The sequence below is a fragment of the Sus scrofa genome, chromosome 9 (assembly GCF_054392235.1).
Source record: "Sus scrofa isolate SSC_HxYL_T2T_F1_AM1 chromosome 9, Sscrofa_HxYL_maternal_Yorkshire_Landrace_v2.0, whole genome shotgun sequence".
NCBI classification, from domain to species: Eukaryota; Metazoa; Chordata; class Mammalia; order Artiodactyla; family Suidae; genus Sus; species Sus scrofa.
Window position 1 is genome coordinate 140,196,664 of NC_139391.1, and position 19,994 is coordinate 140,216,657.

General features: G+C 46.1%; 1 protein-coding gene across 8 annotated transcripts in view; it reads left to right on the forward strand.

Moving 5' to 3' along the window:
- Window positions 1-19,994, forward strand: part of ABCA13 (ATP binding cassette subfamily A member 13) — a 349,393-nt gene that overhangs the window by 310,721 nt on the left and 18,678 nt on the right. For 7 of the 8 annotated variants that reach the window (XR_014816632.1, XM_021063900.2, XM_021063898.2 and 4 more), the window contains 4 exons: window positions 4,445-4,595; window positions 8,185-8,319; window positions 10,284-10,387; window positions 17,611-17,703. Coding sequence is in view for 6 of the 8 variants with exons in the window: in XM_021063900.2 (XP_020919559.2) it covers window positions 4,445-4,595; window positions 8,185-8,319; window positions 10,284-10,387; window positions 17,611-17,703 (483 nt within the window). In the remaining 2 variants the exon portion in view is untranslated. The remainder of the gene's footprint in view (window positions 1-4,444; window positions 4,596-8,184; window positions 8,320-10,283; window positions 10,388-17,610; window positions 17,704-19,994) is intronic. The other variant, XR_014816631.1, reaches the window with a different exon arrangement.

The following is a 19,994-nucleotide window of genomic DNA, read 5'->3' on the forward strand; positions in this document are numbered from 1 at the left end:
TTCTAAAGCAGCTGCACCATTTCATATTCCCACTAGTAAGATGCAAGGATTCCAATTTCTCTACATCTCACCAGCACTTATTATTACTGTTTATCTTTTTGGTTATAGCCATCCTGCTGGGTGTGAAGTGGTACCTCATTATGGCTTTAATTTGTGTTTCCTTAATGACTAATGATGATGAGGATTTTTTTTTTTCTCTGCTTATTGGCTATTTGTACATCCTCTTTGAAGAAATGTGTATTAAGACACTTTGACCGTTTTAAAAACTGGGTCACTTTTATTTCTATTATTGAGTTGTAAGAGTTTATATTCTAGAATCAGCCCATGATTACATATATGATTTACAAAAATTTTCTCCAATTGTGTAGGTTGTCTTTTGTTTCCTTGATAGTGTCCTTTGAAAGACAAAACATAAAATAAAATAAAAATTTGATGTGATACAATTTATCTTTCTGTATTTTTCCACCTTCATTGTGGTGCAATTGGCAAATGTGAGATGTTTCAAATGGGCGTGAGGATGATGTGGCATACATCTACATTGTGACAAGATTTCTCCCGTCTACTTAATTTAAATATCCATCACCTCGCCTATGTAGCATTATTCGTTGGTTTGTTTGATAAGGACATTTAAGTTCCATTTTCTTAGCAAATTTTAATTCTGCCGTTGAACCGTGCCATAACTATAGACAGCATGTTTTGCATTAGATCCTCAGGTCTTATTCATTCGCAGCTGAAGATTTGTAGACTTTTGCCAACCTCTCCCTATTTTCCCCACTCTCAGACTCTGTAAACCAATTTTCTACTCTGTTTCTGGAAATTTGCCGTCTTTCTCCCACAGGTATTTCACATAGATTTCATATATTTCTCCAGTATTTCACGTGGAATATTTCTGACTTCTTTTACTTAGCATAATGCCCCCAGGGTCCATTCATGTGGTTGCAAATGGCAGGGTTCCCTTCTTTTCTCATGACTGAATAATACTGCACTATATACACGTATTCCAAATTTACCTGTTGGTGGGCACTTAGGTGGTTTCCACAAGTTGGCATTGTGAATAATGCTATAACGAACAGACAACTCTTTGATCTTCTGTTTTCATTTCCTTTGGATGTATACCCAGACGTGGAATTGCTGGATCATGTGGTAGTTCTAGTCTTAATGTTTGGAGGAATCTTCATACTGTTTTTAGTAATGGCTGCACCAGTTTCCAGTCCCACCAGCCATGCACAAAGTTCCCTTTTCTCTACATCCTCTCTGACACTTGTCTCTTGTCTGTGATGAAGGTGAGAGATTAAAAAGGTGAGAGATGGTATTTCATGGTGGTTTTGATTTGCATATTCTCTGACTGATGATTTGCATTAGTGTTGTTGAGAACCGTTTCACGTACCTGTTGGCCATTCATATATCTTCTTTCAGGAAACTCAGTTCCTCTGCTTATTTTAAAATCAGGTTTTTTTCTATTGTGTGAGTTCTTTATATATTTTGCATATTAACCGCTTATTCGATGTATGTTTTGCAGATGTTACTTCTCATTCAATAGGCTGTCTTTTCATTTTGTTGATGGTTTCTTTTGTCATGCAGAAACCTATCACCTGTTTATTTCTGCTTGCATTGCCTTTGTTTTTGGTGTCAAATTCAAAAAGTCATTGCTAAGACCAATGTCGAGGACCTTATTAATTGTGTTTTATTCTAAGAATGTCATAGTTTTAGGTGTTAAATTTGTCTTCAATCCTTTTTCAGTTTTTTTTTAATGTGGTGTGAGTTAGAGATCCAGTGTCATTCTTTTGCATTTGTAGTTTTCCGTGTTGTACAGATTTCACATCTTTTACTGAAGAGACTGTCCTTTCCTCCATTGTATATTTTTGGCTCCTTGTCATATGTTGATTGGCTGTGTGTTCATGGGTTTATTTCTGGGTTCTCTATTCTTCCATTGATCAATGCGTCTGTTCTTTTGCCACCACCATACTATTTTGAATACTATAGATTTGTAATATAGTCTAAAATCAGGAAATATGATGGCTCCAGCTTTGTTCTTCTTTCTCAAAATTGTTTTGGCTATTCAGGGTCTTTAGAGGTCCCATACAAATTCTAGATTTTTTTCTGTTTCTGTGAAAAATGCCATTGGTATTTTGATAAGGATTGCATTGAATCTGTAGATTGCTTAGAGAGGCATTGGTATTTTAACAATATCAATTCTTCCAGTCTATTCACGTGAAATATCTTTCCATTAATTTGTGTTTTCTTCCATTTATTTCATTAATACCTCTGTAGTTTTCAGTGTATCTTATAGGATAAAGATCTTTCACTTCTTTGGTTACATTTATTCATAAGTATTATGTTTTGTGATGCAGTTATACATGGGATTAGCTTCTTAGTTTCTCTTTCTGATACGTTGTTGTTAGTGTATAGAAACATAACTGATTTTTATATATTGATTTTATATCCTGCAGCTTTACCGAGTTTGATCATTAATTCTAACAGTTTTTAGTAGAATCTAGATAGACTGTCTTCTATTGCTTATGCTCTTGTGTCTATCTGGAAATTATTGCTTAATGCAAAGTGTGGAAGATTTATGCATATGTTTTCTTCTAGGAGTTTTATAATTTTAGCTCTTACATTTAGTGCTAAATGATGTGATTAGAGCTAAATCACAGCTCTTGATTTTGAGTTGATTTTTGTATATAGGGTGAGATGGGGGATCTAAATTTTGCCATACAATATTTATAGTGTTCCCTTATCAGTCTTTCTCTTTCTGCAGATTTAATAGTAATGTCTCCTCTTTCATTTTTGACTTTAATAATCTGAAACTTCTCTCCTTCTTTCTTAGTCAGCCTTACCAAAGGATTGTGGATTTTGTTGATTTTTTTTTTTCAAAGAAACAACATTTTGTTTTGTTGGTTTTCCCTGTTGTTTTCCCTTTTCTCTTTTATATTAATTTTTGTTGTAATTTTATTTTTTCCCTCATATTGCTTTAGATTTAGTTTGTGGTAATTTTCTAATTTCTGACGGTGACTGATAGGTTCTTGTTTTGAAATTGGTTTTCTTTAATGTATACATTAGAGCTCTATTCCTGTTTGCACTCCTTTAGATGAATCCCAGAAAGCAGATTCTTGGTTGACGGGGGCTGGAGGGACAAGGAAATGAGGAGTTGGCCAATTAATGGGTGTTGACCTAAAACAGATGGCTTGTTATTTCTCCAGCAATCAGTGAATTCAGGGTCTGCAACCATGGCAATCCATTTTCACATCCCCCTGCAAAAATAGAGAGGAGAACTCTTTTATAAAGAGAAAAAGGAAGTCAGTCAGGAGGTCCTAGTAAACTGAGGCCATGGCTTTTCATTGGCTGAGTCCTTGCTGGGAAAGAAGCGTTGTTTTTCTTCCTGTTGGGCTCTGCTCTGGTCACAGGGCATCAGAGCGCCCTCTGCTGGCCTGCTGACTCGGTTTAGTTAAGGTTTCTGTGTATTTATTAGGTTTTTTTCCTGAAGTGTTCTCAAGAATCTTTATAGACTTTATGATTCTATCTATTTTAAAATGCTTAGAAATACGTCAGTGTTTTGTGTTAAATGTGATGATATTTGAATAGTTAAGAAATTCGCATGACGAGGAGTTCCCATCATGACCCAGCAGAAACGAACCTGACAAGTATCCATGAGGATTCAGGTGTGATCGCTGGCCTTGCTCAGTGGGTTAAGGATCTGGTGTTGCCGTGAGCTGTGGTGTAGGTCTCAAATTGGGCTTGGATCCCATGTTGCTGTGTCGGAGGCATAGGCCGGCAGCTGCAGCTCCAATTTGACCCCATCATTTGCCGCAAGTGTGGCCCTAAAAAAAAAAAAAAAAAATTCCCTGATGAATATATATCAATTTTAAAATTAGAAATAAAGAGTTCTTTTTCTTTAAGTACGTACAATTTGTATAATCCTCACCCTACACTGTTTAGCCTGGTTACACATAAAGGATTAACGCAAAAATATTAATTGTAGGCATTATTGAGAACTGGGACTATGGATTTTTTGTTATAGACCCTGTTATTCTGTGTGTTCAATGACATATATATACTATTGTTACCACAGAAATTATTTTTAACAATCTGATACTGAGTGAAAGCTTAGCCTTTGATTTAGTAGGTGTTCGTATGAGTTGGTTGGGTTGGGAGACAATAACTATGCTGGCTATTTAGGGAACTGCAGCCATTAGTGCCAGATGACAGCTGCAAAGCTCTGTGCCTTTCAGATGTGCTTCTCTAACATGCAGAGCAATTGTGTCCTCAGAGCTGCGTCTCTTCTAGACCCGTGGGCTGCTACTCATTTATGGAACCCATTTATGCTCAGTTTAGTGCTTTAGATGAGCTGCAATGCATGGCTCATTGATGAGCCAGATTTAAGAAATGGGTGATGTCTGTCTGCAAAGTTGCATTTTCTAGACGGTGCTGCTGCTTCTCTTTGCAGAGAGGACGTGGACCTGTCGCTTGCCGGCGCAGCGGGTGTCCGCATTGGCTACTGTCCACAGCAGGACGCCCTGGATGAGCTCCTGACTGGCTGGGAGCACCTGCATCATTACTGCAGCCTGCGCGGGATTCCAAAGCAGTGCATCCCCCAGGTAGGACTCTCTGAGGGTTTCCAGAAAAAAGAACCTGCAGAGGAGGGCATGGCCAATCTCTCAGGTCCCCTAAGAGCTCTCTTGCCCCATGATAAGGGACCACACTTTCAGATAACTGTCCCCGAAACATATTCCAATATGATGATACTGAAGAAACATAATCCGATACCTTTATGTTATATTTACATTGTGTCTTTACAATAGATCCCTGCGAGGAAGAGGGGGTAGGAGGTAAAGCTTTCCATCATTTGCAGTTTTGTTCCCTACAGTTTCTCCTCCAAGTGTCTTTTACATTTACTGGACTGTTCATTTGTATTCGGGGGGTGGCGGGACATCGCAGAGAAGGGCTCAGACTGCCTGTGGAATTGGGAGGGTTGTTGGGAAAGTTGACTTCCTGGTGGGTGGGCTGACAGCTGTGTGTGCCTGGGCTCCTTGCTGGGGGCTTGTGAGGATGGAGGTGTGGTGAAGGCTGCAGAGCCCCCGTCCTTGTCTGTGAGCTGGGGTGGGGGGCGCATCACAGAGAGAACCAGACGTAGCAGCCATCCTCTCTGGTTCCAGCAGGGCCAGTGGAGCGGAGCTGACAGCCTTGACTGACAGCTCGGTCCGAGTGGGGAGCCTCCAGAATGGCAGGTGCTCCGTGCAGTCTGACTCTTCCACCGGCACTGGAGAACGTGCGGGGTGCTTCTTTGCATTTCTGGATTCTGAACTTGGAGCAGGAATAACGGGCAGATGTGATGCATTTTCAATGAGATTCTGCAAGAGATGGAACATCGTAGGAGTCACAGGAGAAAAAACTGACAGCTAGCTCCTTCGCTGGTCCATGAAAATGCATTTTTGTGCTGCTGTGCAAGTGCTTCGGCCTTCTTTTCTTACTTGTGCTCTGTAACTCGAAGCGAAACTAGAATGAAATCTTTCCACACCCTCTGGAGGTGTCCTGGTCCATTTACCCACCTCCCATCTTAATAAAGCAAAGGCAGGTGTCCACCCACAGGAGCCCCCCTCACTGTACCATCAAACCATTGAAATCCGGGCTAATCTCTGGCTCAGTCTTTAATAGCTGTTTGTCTCCGTCAGCTCCCCAAGGCTGGTTTTTGATTAAAAAGGCAGATGCTTGCAAATGCTATACTCTGGCCCCTTCGCTGTCCTGGCGGAAGTGTGCCCTTTGAAAATGTTCTTGTGACTACCGTGAGGCTTCCTGTCATCCAGGGCCACTGCCCTCTGATCCTCAGCTGTCTCAAGTTACTCGTTTTCCTGAGCTTCTCCATGGAAAAATGTCATTTTAATGGTCGTCTATTAGGAACTGGCTTCATTTCTTTCATGAAACTGCAGCTGACCCCACGAATAGGACTGCTTCTTGCGCAGAGGTTTCCGAGGTGTCAGCACACGTGTTCCCAGAGGAGTTCGCTCCCTCTGTGGCTGATTTCCCTCTTCTGCAAGTTTAGAAATATCGCAGCCTGTAGCATGTAACCTTTGTGAAACTGTAAAAACATGACATGTTTCCTAGCTTCCTATAACTAATCAGTAGATTTATTCGAAAGTTCTCTTATTTTCAAGTGCATTTCTGCAGCAACAGGCTGCACTTTTAGGATAGGTTTGTTGCAGTTTTCTGTTTATCAGCTTTCGGTTATGTATGGCTCATCTTTGCATAAGGTGGATGGGAGGGAAATATAATTTCTTTCTGAAACACATATATTTCTAATCTTTTTTGGTACAGTTTTTATGGAACTAAAGATACATTTAAACAATAAATTCCCAGTGTGTCACTTTTGCTGGTCCCACAGCTTGGTGGCACTGCCTACCGGAAGGGGTAAGCTTCCTAGCAGACTCTGCCCTTCTTGGGTTCCTCCTGTTGCTTGTGAACAGAACCTCCTCTTCCAGGGAGCCTCCCTGGCTGCCTTCCCCTGTCTTTCCTGTGACTGTCCAGCTGTGGACTGGACTTATTGCTCAGAAGACTCTCTCCGGGGGGGAAATGAGTCCAGTCCACATGTCTTTGCGTGCCAGGCATCACGTCTCTCATCCACCTTACAGCGCTGCCTTTGATACGTCTGTCGGCTCGTTTCGAATCACTCATTTTGTTTGAACAAATTTTTATTTATTTCAAGACACTTTCTTTCCTTTATATTCTTTGAAATTATTACACGGAAAGGAGCTGTGGAAAGGATGGAGGCTAGAAAAACCAATCTGGGAAAACGATGCTCTTATTTCCAAGAAAAACAAACTGCTGACCTCAAGAAGATGTCCTCGGGCAGATACCAGGAGATTTAAGCCTGTGTCCTCAGGAATCTCTGGGGCCTTGAAATCTGCTCTTCCTTGACTTACGCATCTTGATAACTAGGCCCTCCTTGGGATTAAATCTTTCTGTGCCATCTTGAGGCGGCACAAATAAAAGGGGTAGAGCATTTGGTGTTGCGAGCTTTTATAAATAAATGTTATGCTAGTCTTTTTAGCAGTTCTTAATATTTTATCATTGTCATTATCACATATCATTATTATCCCAACTTTCATGCATTTATCTGAAAAAGCATATACATTAGGTGAAAGCTACATTTTATTATTTCGGGTGCACACTTTTTAGCCCATCTCCAGAGTCCAGTAGAGTTTTTTCCCTTTCTTTTATATTTGAATCAAGATATGATCTTAATCCATTTGGTTACATGCCAAAACTGGAAAAAAAAACGAAAAACAAAAAACCAACCCAAATCTGTGTTAATACCTCTAGGGTCGCAAGGGTTAAATAAAGCGCTTCACAGCATTTTTAAGTCATGCATCGTTGTCAACAAAGAAGTTTCTCCATCTGGGCTCCCAGAGGCGTCCCCCTCCCCGCTGGGGGACAGGAGGAAAGCTGTCAGAGCAGAATGTGGCACAGCTGCAGCGGGAGCTTTGGGCACAAGTGTCCTTAGACACATGGCACACGCAGGACAGGAGACGAGTTTCCTGCTGAGGCGAGAAAACGGAAGGAGCAGGGGCTCCAAGGATGTATGAAAGCAGGGTGGGCTGCAAGGTGGAGGAGGAAAGGGGTGGTGACCTGGGGGCCCACCCGTCCTGGGGGTGCTGTTGGGCCGTGTGCACTTGCCGTCCTCACACTGGATGAGCAGGATGCCGCTCTTCTTCCCCTCCGTTGGTTACTGTGGAAGCTCACCTCAGCGGGCAGGCTCCCGAAATGCTTTGCAGCAGAGAGGGGCTCTTCCTTTCAGGGACGGGGGGTATTGAAGGCTTGCTGCCTAGGCCTCCGCCCCCTGATGCCCCCTCTCTCCAGGTTCCTCCCAGCCTCAGGGCAGATCCAGCCTGGCCCACACATGACCCACCCTTTGGCCACATTTTTGGCCCCCGCTGTCCCCCTGAGCTCCAGCCCTGAGCCCAGTGTCCTGGCCATCGCTTCCCTGACTCCCAGGCACAGAAGACCCAGCTTTGTCGGGGGAGCCCCCATTGGTTCATTGTCCAGAGTCCCCACGCCCCGGGGGAGCTGGGCTGGATGGAGTGCGGAGGGGCGGGCAGGGGCAGTGGGGACAAGGAGCAGGGTCCCGGCCGAGAGCCAGCTGTCCCAGGGCCCTGGGTGAACGGGCGCCCTCACGGGGATCCTCTCTCCCAGGTGACTGCCGACCTCGTGAGGCGCCTCCACCTGGAAGCCCACGTGGACAAACCCGTGGCCGCCTACAGCGGGGGCACCAAGCGGAAGCTGTCCACAGCTCTGGCCCTGCTGGGGCAACCCGACCTTCTCTTTCTGGTGAGTGGCGGTTTATCTGGGGTAGCCGATGCTTTAACCTCTCAGAGCTGCTCTAGGGGGATATTCAAATCTGCAGCTAATCCATGTCTCTGAACTAGTCAGTGTTTGTCCTAAAGTCAACATTTTCCGAAAAGAATCTAAAATACCCTTGGAGTTTTACAGAGACAAATAATTTCTCTTTTGAGTCACTTTTATTTACCGAATTGAAAAGTCAATGGAATTTTAACAGAAAAAGCAGTATTTAAGAGAATATTAGAGTGCACCTCTTCTCTGGCCTGCCTCTTTAAGTCTTTTTCTACATGCAGATATGATGGTCAGAGCTGTACTGGCACTTTTTCTTTTCTTTTTTCTTTTTTTTGCTTTTTAGGACCTTACCTGCAGCATATGGAGGTTCCCAGACTAAAGGTTGAATCTGAGCTGCAGCTGCTGGCCGACACCACAGCCACAGCAACCACAGATCCAAGCCACGTCTGCGACTTGCATCACAGCTCATGGCAACGCTGGATCCTTAACCCAGGACGAGGTCGAGGCCAGGGGTCGAACCCAGGACCTCATGGTCACTCGTTGGATTCATTTCCGCTGAGCCACTGCTGGAACTCCAAGGGAAGCAAATTCTTTTTCTTTCTTGTTCATTAACTGGACGTGTTTTGTTGGGGGCGGGGCAGCTAAAGAGGGTTGAGAAGAGCTGCCTTGGAAAAATGAGCCCATCATTTAGGGATTGTCTTCGAGAATCTGGGCTGAATTTTCCTCCTGCTTGCTCTAAGCTTGCTTCTCGGTAAGGCCCCAAATCAAGGGCTACAGCGCAATTGCGTGTTCTGAAATCCGGCAAGAAAAACTTAGGATTGCAGAACTTTGCGGTTTGCAGACACTGTTTTCCCTGCCAGAGGAGGCAGACTTGCCTTGAAGGGACCAGACAGGGCTGCCCTTGCCTCGCGCAGCCTCGCCCCCGACAGCTCCTGAGTGGGGATGGGGCCTCTTGGCTGGAGTGTGTCCCCAGGTCACTGTAGGCCCCCAACTTCTCCTGTCCTGCAGCCCTGCTCCTGGCCCCCTGGGTCCCCAGGGCTTGGGCGAGGTGACCAGAGTGGGGTGTGGACGGTGGCTCTCCACCTGTGGCCTCGCCGTTCTGCGCATGTGGTCCTGGGGACAGGGTCTGCCGAGGCCCCTGGAGACGGCGGGTGGAATCCTCCCCGTCGAGCTGAGTGACAGTGGTGACGGTCACTGGATGGATTCCCTGACGTGAAAACCCGCCAAGTCTCTGGATTTGGTCTGAATGTTCAGAACTTCTGGTGGGAGACATACATCAAAGGGCTTTTAGCGTCCTCCCCAGAGAGAGGACAAGTGGCTGTCCCGGCTGCCGCTAGTGTGGGAGTAGACAGTGACACCTCCAGCTCTCACCCGGGACTGCCGGCCCTCCTGCCATTGCTTCGTTTACAGCTCTGCGCTCCAGCGCCCCATTCGCAGAAAGGACAGGTGTTTGTTTTCCGTTCAGTGCCATTTGCGGCGGGGGGCGGCCACCTTCCCTCTGTTCCTTTCCTCGGGCAGTTAGTGCCCCTCAGTTCTTAAGAAAAATGTGTTGAGCTCTCCCTGACTACAAAAGCACGAAGTGCCTCCTGTGGACTGGAAGCATTTCTCTCAAAAGGGGTTCAGGGAAGAGTGCTCCGGTGCTCGTTGAAGAAAAGCTTTTGGTTTCCAGAAATGTCACTTGATATTGCTTTAAAAAAAAAGAAGAATGAAGGCTTTTTCTTTCTGCTCACCTCTGCCTTTCTAGGGTCGATCGTTCTGGAGTTTGAATGAGGTTGCCCCAGGGCTGGCCTCCCTTCTGATCCCCAAAGGCGAGCTTGGTGGACGGGAGGGCGGGCCTTTGCTGAGCCGGCGCAGGGCCTGGAGCTGGAGCCGCGGCTTCCTCACATTGTCACGCGGCCCGACGTGGCCCCGGCCCTCACGCTGTACTTTGTCTCCTTCAGGATGAGCCCAGCTCCGGGATGGACCCCTGCTCTAAGCGCCACCTGTGGGACGCCGTGATGAAGGAGGTGCAGGAGGGCTGTGCCGTGGTGCTGAGTTCCCACAGGTGAGCTCCCCACATGGCCCGCCAGCCGCGGGGACACCACCTGGAGATGTCACCATGCGTCCCTCTTAGGCGGACTAGGACACTGACCGGACAGAGCCCAAGTGACACAACCAAGGCTGCACCCCCAATGGGTGGCTCGCCCAGGCGCTGAGGCTGGTGGTCCCTCACTGACCGTACCCGGGCCGGTCCCTCCTTGCCGGGGGCTGGACTCCCTTCCTGCGGCCACGCTTCCGCCCCTTTATCCCAGCAAGAGAATTCGCCGAAATGAAAACCTGCCAAGTTTCTGAATTTGGTCTCACATTTCCTTCCTCGCAGAATTAGTCTTGCGTTGAGATTTCAAAATCGTTGGCTTGTTTTTAACTTCACGCTGCACTCTTCTCGGCCCTGGTAGCAATGCATTTCTCAGATTTCTTAAGCCCTTCCATGGGAGTTGCTGGCATTGTGCTTTGGCTGATAAACGTTCTTAGGTAGAGTGGAGCTCAGGCTTCAAAGTTTAGATGTAAATAAAATATGCTAGGAGGTAGGTGTCAAGACTGATGGATCTGGGGTTCTACCTTACTTGCAAGCTTACAAATTGGGCGGGCTGGTTTCATGGATGCTTCTAGAACAGGAGACTCGTGGGTCAGAGAGGAAAGGCTTTATTATTCACAGCGAGAGCAGTAGCCATTCAACAATGTCTTTCGGTTTCCTGAGCCCACGTTACCCATGGATGGGGCCACTGCGCCCAAAGGATAAACACCAGACTGGGGACCCTTCTGTTTTAGAGCAGGTGACAAGCCAGCTGGCTCTGTATCTGGGGGGGGCGGGTGCTACCTCATTCTGGGAGGTCGCTCATGCAAACGCAAGTTTGAGAAACGGCCCAGGTAAAGACCAGCCAGGACCTTGAAGTCTGGGGGCTCCTAGCAAGACACAGGGCAGAAGGACCCAGGGCACGTGCCGCCTGAAGGTTGATGAACTGCTAAGTCTGAGCTGGAGTGAGTGGCCAGCTCCCTGTTGCTAGAAGTTAGGTGCAAAGCTGGTTCATCATTTGCTTTGGGAGATCTCTGAGGGGGTCTCTGGAGAGACTGCTGGTGTCTGAGGCGTTATCAATTTACATAAAAATAAAATAACGTGTGCTGTAAATCCATGTGCCATCCAACATTTTAGAACCAATTCCTACAGTGAGTGTTGGTTGCTGTCCTTAAGGTCCAAGCAGAGTCTACCTGTTGTAAAGATGTAAAGGTGCCATTCACGGGTCCTGCCTCCTTCGGGGGAGACGTTTCCTCATAATCTCCTGTCTGTGGGCGTTCCCCCTCTCTCTCTCTCTCTCTCTCCCTCTCTCTCTCTTTTTTTTTTTTTTTTTGTCCTTTATGGCAGCATTAGTGGCATATAGAAGCTCCTGGGTCAGGGGTGGAATCAGAGCTGCAGCCTACGCCACAGCCAAGGCAACACTGGACCCACGCTGCAGCCTGTGGCAATGCTGGATCCTTAACCCACTGAGGGAGGCCAGGGCTCGAACCGGAATCCTCACAGAGACAGTGTCAGGTCCTTAATGTGCTGAGCCACAATGGGAGCTCCTTGTGTTAAACCCTTATGTGCACTGGTGGTTTGCCTGTTGCCCTGCATTCCTGAGTTTTTACTGCTGGACTAAATGCTGCCATTTTTAGAAAGTTTTTCGTTGTTGGTTTTTTTTTTTTGTCTTTTTAGGACTGCACCCTACGCATATAGACGTTCCCAGGCTAGGGCTCATTGGGTGCTGCAGCTATTGGCCTCCACGCAGCCACAGCAACACCAGATCCTTAACCCACTGAGCAAGGCCAGGGGTCAAACCTGCATCCTCATGAATACGAATCTGGTTCAGTACCGCTAAGCACAACAGGAGCTCCCAGGTGGTGGGTTTTTTTTGAGGTATAATTTATGTACCATGTAATTTTTGACTGTAGGTGCAGCGTCCTCTGAGTTTTAGTAAAATTGCAGACCCATGCCACTGTCCCCACGGGCCACCGAGGACATTTGCATCCTCCCCCAAGTGTCCTAGTCCATCTCCCCATTCAGCCCCCCACTTTCAGTCTGTACATTTCCTCTGAGTGGAATCACATGAGGTGTCGTGTCCTATGTGTGACTCTGTCACTTGGGGTGTGTCTGAGGTCCTGCAGGTGGCACCCGGCACCCGGCCAGCAGCGCGCTTGTGTCTGATGTGCAGCATGACTGCCTTTGGCTCAGCCTGTTCCCCCCCCCCACCCCTTTGCACTGTTTCCAGCATCCAAGGTTCGGTGGGACGTGCTGTGGGCAGTCCCATAGACGTCTTGGGGTGGACTCGAGATTTTATTTCTCTTGGGCTCGAACGGCTGGCCTGTGCGGGAAGTTGTGTTCAGCACTTTACGAAGCGGCAGAGCCATTTTCCAACGTGTCTTCATCGTTTTTCCTTCCGGGGGACAGGATGCAGTTTCTGGCTTCTCCACCCTTTCGTCAACGCTGTCGTTTGCATTATCACCATCCGAGTGAAGTGTGGTTTTAATTCACATTTTCTTAATGAACATGTCACCTCCCTGTCGTTTCACCTGCCTCGCTTCTTATGAGAAGCCAGCGTTAATGATTCCAGCACTCCCTTGACACCGGGAGTCACTTTGTCTCACTGCTCTCGAGATGCCTCTTTGGCTTTCAGCACCTTAACCTCCACGGTCTCGATGTCGCTTGTGTTTATCCGGCCTGGGCCTAGTTTTACTTTCCCTGGGACGAGTCGATGGAAACTCCCCTGCAGTGAGTACTTCGTTTTCTGAATTCCGTTTTTATATATTTATTCTTCTTTTTTTAGGGCCGCACCTGAGGCGTATGGAAGTTTCCGAGCTGGGGTCAAAACGGAGGAGCTGCAGCTGCCGGCCTGCACCGCAGCCACAGCCACGCCAGATCCAAGCTGCAGCTGTGACCTACACCATAGCTCATGGCAACATCGGATCCTTAACCCACTGAGCGAGGCCAAGGATTGAACCCACATCCTCTTGGATGCTAATCGGATTCTTAACCTGCTGAGTCACAGTGGGAACTTCCGGTTTTTATTTTTCAAAGTCTAGGTTTTAGGAGTCACCCTGTTTGTATATAGGCTGTTGCCGGCCAGTGCTTGGGCAGGGGTTGTGCTGGACCTCCTGGAGCCAGCAAGGATTCGGTCCACTGCCAGTGAGCTGGGTGTGTGTGCTGGGGGGACATTCCAACTCAGGCCATTTTCTGGTTGGCTCGGTTTGGGTTCTCCTGGTTCCTCTGGTCTCTGCAGCAGCTAGCCTCTGGGCTGGCAGGGAGTGCGTGGCTGGCCTGGGCCTCTCTGGCTTCTGCTGCTGTGTGCACATCCTCAGCGAGCTGTGTGGGTGACACGGGCACGTGGGCCACATGCTGGAGCTGCTGGCCATTCCTGTTTGCTCTGTGATAAGAGAGCCATGCCTGCCCAGCCTTTTGATGGGTGCGGGCACTGCCCAGTGGCCCCTGGTGAGGGTGTCCATCAGCAGTGGCAGAGAGGCTGCTGAGCCCGGAGCTGAGGGAGAAGCCAGGAAGCCCTGGAGCACCCCCACCCTAGTCCGGCAGTCTGTCGGCTTTCACGTCTCTGATGCTGTCATATGCCTTTGGTCCATTTTCCCAAGTCACAGTGTTTTTGTTATTTATTTATTTTTTTCTTTTTTGGCTGCACCCAAAGCATAGGGAAGTTCCCAGGCCAGGGATTGAATCTGAGCCTCAGCTGCTCCAGTGCCAGATCCTCTAACCCAGTGTACCAGGCTGGGGATCCAACCCAAGCCACTGCAGCAACCCGAGCTGCTGCAGTGGGATTCTTACCCCACTGTGCCACAGTGGGAACTCCTGACTTTTGTTCATCGTGTCCAGTCTCATGTCATCTTTTGTCCATGTCATCCCTTGGCTGTACCCAGAAGTCCTGACCTTGCCCCCCCCCTTTTTGGGGTCTTTGTTCTGTTTCTCCTCAGAGAATAAAATTTTACATTGAAATGAATTAAATCTGCAAATCTTCTACTTGATCGTAATAGACACACGTCCTCATGTACGGCGATCCCCTTGCTGTGCCCGTCCGGAAGCTCGCCGCGTGTCTGTTTCGCGATGCCAGCATTGGCGTCCCCCGGGCCCATGTGCAGGCTCTGATGAGATGGAGGTGCCCTGGCACCACGTTAAACGTCCCTTGTAATTTTCATCTAACATCCAGCTTTTGCGGGCAGTTCTCTGCAAGGCCACATATCACTGTAATTTCTTTTTCATGTCCTCCTGTTTCCTGTTCACTGATGATGTATCTTTATTGCCACAAATCTGTCTGCATATCCGCCACACAAAGATCTAAACGCCTCCCTGTGAATGACGAGGAGGGCAGCCTCTGCTGACTCCGAAGCAGCCGTCTTCTGCTGGAAGTCTCCACGTGGCAGTTGCCTTTTAATCCGAGTCGGTCTCTCCCTCCTCTTCTTATTCCTCATCCCAGGGGACGCTGGTGGGAGCAGGGGGCAGGGCCCTGGGGGTGGGAATATGCTGTAGTAGGATTTACTCCCTACGAGGAATTAACTGAGTCCAACCAAGAGTGACCAGGACTGCTTCCTCCTCCCCCTGGAACGCTGGTCCATGAACTGCAGTGTACAGCCTTACGCTTCTGCGTCCCCGTGGCTGTTCCCGGAAGGAAAGATGATGTTTACTTTTTGAAGAAGTGGTCAGCGGTGACACTCATTGTCCCAGGACCTGAATTTGCATGTTCTTCTTGATGCTTCGGATGATCAGAATCTCAGGTCCCTGCCTCTAGGCCGAGGTTTTACGAAATCCTCGTGTTTGGAGCGCAGTTGTTTAAGAGCTGCCGCTCCTCATTCAATGGCAACTACTGAGCCTCGGCTCTGAGACTTTACCTAATGTCGGTTGTGGCTTCCATCCCCACTCTCCTCGCCTGTGTTGAAGGAGACACTATGGAAGTGGCCGCATAGCCTACCGTTTTAATTAGAGCACTTTCGAGGCACTCCTAAAAGTGATAAGGTCGTTTTACCTTGAAATTTATTAAAGACATATAAAGATATGTCTGTTCGAAAAAATATATATAAAGCAAAGTTGGGATGTTTTTAGCCCTTAGACTTCATGTTAAGCTACTCATAGCAAATGACAAATGGCAGCAGCTCAGACCAGACACGTTTTTCCCTCCCGCATTCACAGTTGAGGCTGGTGGGCTGTGACAGAGTCCAGGGTCACCCGAGAACTCAGGTTCTTCAAACCATGGCCCTTATTCATCTTCTTCACGGTTGAGTTGACTCATCAGCACGGTGTCCTCAGCCCAGCTCATGGAACGTGGACAGAACCAGAATCCAGGGCAGGTGGCTTGTCTTGCTTCAGGACCGCCCAGAAACGGTGTCTCCCATTGGCCTGCTTTGTGGCACGTCCACCTCTGGCTGCATAGAGGGCTGACCAGCATAATCTTGACCCAACAACAAACAGCAAAAGACACTGACCCCCTGAGCAGTTTTCTATCTATTCCCCGGTAGAAAAACGAACTTATTTCCTGTAGACCTTGCCTGGTACAACGTGGCAAAAGAAGGAAAGAAGTTAATTTCACCTTTCAGATATTGACAGTCATACATATTTTTGTATTTTTTTCCTCCCAGTTGTTTTTAACATATTTGCGCAGTTTTCCAAATATGCATTTGTCATTTTACCATTGCTCTATCATTACCTTTTCAACAATTAATGCACTTCAGAAACCCCATGACTACCTAACACATGGATGCACTTTTGTTTATATGGATATTATATTACTCTTCTACACAGCTTGTTTCTGGATTTTTACTATTGTCGGTAAGTTGTTATATGTATTCCTAAAAAAGAAATTATGGTCAAATTGGCTTTCGGAAAGGTATGCCAATATTTTACTCCCACCAGTAGTATATGAAATCACCTGGTTAAAATGATTGAATGTCTAACTTTTGCAGTATTTTTTTTTTTTTTTTTTGGATCTGAGAATTCATTGTTTTCATTTGCACTGGAGTTGGGGGCAAAAACATTTTTCTCTGCATCATACACCTGCACACACAGCAAATGCCTTTCTGGCTTGAAAATAGTTTTAAGTTCACTTGTTTGACTGTTAACTTTAGAATTTATTGATACGTTGTTTCCTGTGGACAGTCCTTTGGGGTAGTCTCTAGGCATGATTTTCCTCTTTCCTCTATTAAATTTCTGTTTATTTTACACTAATATATATAATATAAGTTCTTTATAACAAGTACATTAAATCTTACCTGTTGTGTTTGTTGCAGTTTTTTAAATTGTTAGCTTGCTGTGTTTTGACGCACTTGTTAGAAGTTTGTAGTTTTGCCTCGATGAATATTTCACACTTTTCTGTCCCAGTTTCTTCCGTTGCTGTTTTACTTAGAAAGTGCACGTTCCCACCCTCTGGTCATTCCTGTGTGTCATTGGGCACTGTCCCATCTTGTTCTAATGACCTTCTGTGTCATGTCCTAGCATGTCCTAGCATGTCTTATGGGGAGTGATAAACTTGTTTTTGATTGGTATTGTATTGGAATCTTCATATAATTTATAGCATACTTTTATATAATTATAATAAATTGTAAACCATAAATCTTGAAAACATTCTTGATATTAATGTATTGTTATATTACAAAATACATTATAGTTACAAATTAGTATTTATTATATATCATATTATTACATATTAAAATCTGACTTTTATTTATATTTCATGTAAAATTTAGTTAGAATTGTATGTATTTATACTTATATTTTACTTATTATGCTTGTTATATTTTATTCTTACATGCTGCAGTTATTTATATTACAATAATTTATATATTGTAATAATTTCCCATTTGAAACCTTGTCATGTTTGGACATGACTTTTGGACACATCTTTCCACTGATTCATGATTTCATTTAGGTTCATTAGTAACCTTTTCTCTTTTTCCAAAACTTTCACATTTTTGTGAAGGTCATTCTTAGCTATTTTGCATTTTTGTAGTACTGCTAAAATTCCCCTGCTCTGTTTAGAACAGGTCTTCCTACTGTATGGAGATGCTACTAATATTACGGTTAACTGTGTACTTGGCCACCGGCACAAAGCCTCCTCCTTTCAGAAGTGCTTTGTAGGTTTCCTGAAATCTCTCTGGGGGAAAAGCGCTGGTTTCCAGTCATCGTGTCTTTATCTGCTTGCTTGTCTCACTGGCGATTCAAGCCCACGCCCGGACACTCACCCCAGTCTCCTCTCTCCCTCCCAGCATGGACGAGTGCGAGGCTCTGTGCACGAGACTGGCCGTGGTGGTGGACGGCAGCTTCAGATGCCTGGGTTCCCCACAGCACATCAAAAACAGGTGCGTCGCCGTCTCGGCCTGTAAGTGTTTACTGTGGGTCGGTTGTGAGTGGAGGTGACCCCGTGGTCCAGCACAGGAGAGGAGCTGGAGGCTGAGACAGGAGGGTGTGGAACTGTGACCCCCATGGGTTTCACCACAAAGGACAGGCCTGCTCATCCTGGTGACACGGGGAGGGCTGGGAAGATGATGGCGGAGTCAAGACGAAGAGGGGACAGAAGGTGTCCTTCTTGATAGAAAGTACCACATGGGAATGTTGGAGCGGTGCATCCCATCCAGATCGGTCGGTATCCAAGGACCCACGTTCAGAGAGACCCCCAGGAGTTCCCGGTGTGGCTCAGTGGGTTAAGAACCTGACTAGTATCCTGGCCTCCCTCAGTGGGTTAAGGATTCAGTATTGTGGTGAGCTACTGCATAGGTCACAGATACGGCTAAGATCTGGGGTTGCTGTGGCTGTGGCTGTGGTGTAGGCCTGGCAGCTGCAGCTCCTGTTTGACCCCTAGCCTGGGAACTTCCGTATGCCATGGGTACAGCCCTAAAAAGACAGACAAGCAAACGAACAAAAGACTCGCATTGATTGAAGACGGTGAAAGGCGGTCCTTGTGGTTGCTTCTCCCTTCAACTAATAAGGACTAGAGACTTTGCACACTGAACCCCTCAGATGTCTTCCTGGTTAATTGCTTTTTTCATGTCTTTTTGTTTCCATTTCCTTTTTTGGGATCTTAATGATTTTGCTATCAACTTGTATGAGCATTTTTATGTCCTTATATAACTTTTAAAAATTCAGTGTTGAGGAGTTCTCTTTTGAGCCAGCAGGATAAGGATTCAACATTGTCACTGTAACAGCTTGGGTCACAGCTGTGGCGTGGGTTTGATCCCTGGCCTGGGAATTTCCACATGCTGTGGGCACAGCCAAAAATAAATAAATAAGTAAGAGTCAGTGTTGCCTAAGCTATTTTCAAAGTTTATGAGCCATAGCATGTTTGACTCTGCTTTGCTTTATTGTGCTTTGCAGATAATTGCATTTTTTTACAAGTTGAAGGTTTGTGACAGCCATGCATTGAGGAAGTCTGTGGGTGCCATTTTCCCAATAGCATTGCTCACTTTGTGTCACTATGTCACATTTTGGTAATTCTAGCAATATTTCAAACCCTCCAGCCAACAAAAAGATTACTGCTCACTTAAGGCTCAGGTGAAAGCATTTTTTAGAAATAAAGTATTCTTTAAGGTATATACCTTTTTTTTTTGACATAATGTTATTGCACACTTAATAGATGACAGTAAGGTGTAAACATGATTTTTATATGCACTGGGAAACCAAAAAATTGTAACTCCCTTAACTGCCGATGTTTGTTTTATGGTGGTGATCCAGAACTAAGCCTGCGACATCCCCAAGGTGTGCATGTAATTTCTTTGAAAGTTGGTGTTTAATCTGTTCCTTTTGATATAGGGTAATTTATTAATATATGTCAAAAAAAAATCTCTTTTCATTTTCATTTAGTCAATGTTTAGAAAGTGAGAACTCCCAAGCAGAGATGTGTTAAATAGCTGCATGTATTGTTGAAATCTTTTTATTTTATGGAGGAAATAACAATGAATGGGGTCCAGATGCCACGTGGGGAATGGATGGCAGTTTTCCAGCGGCTCAGAGCCAGGCACTGCTGGATGGTCAACCTCGCTGTCGACCCAGGTCAATTCCTGGTCAGATAAACCTCCTAGAAACTGCTCTCAATATGTACGCTGCTCACCTTAATAAGGATCATCAAAAGAAAAATAATATTTCACGCTGCCTAACTTTTACGAAGGCTTACATAAAGGTTTATAGCCCTTGCCTGATTGCCGGGTAATTTATGTCTGAGCTGAGCTCCTTGCCTTTTGAGAGGTTTTACTGACATCTCTGGAAGGGGCGAGCGGGAGGCTGGCTTATCTTCTCACCAGGCTGGTCTCTTGCTCCAGGCTCTCCCCTGCTGCTGGGTTTTAGGTCTGAGAACATGTGACACAGTTGAGGATGGAGGGTTCATAAATAGGAACCAGAGAATTCTATTGAGCAAGGTGGCTTGTGGGTCATTCACTGGAATGTTGAACTTAGGTTTAAAAAATAATTTGTACGAGTTCCCGTTGTGGCTCAGCAGGTTAACAACTTGACAGAGTGTCTGTGAGGATGCAGGTTCGATCCCTGGCCTCGCTCAGTGGGTTAAGGATCTGGCAGCGATGCCTCAGGCTGTGGTGTAGGTCTCAGATGCTGCTGGGATCTGATGTGGCTGTGGCTGTGGTGTAGGCCAGTAGCTGCATCT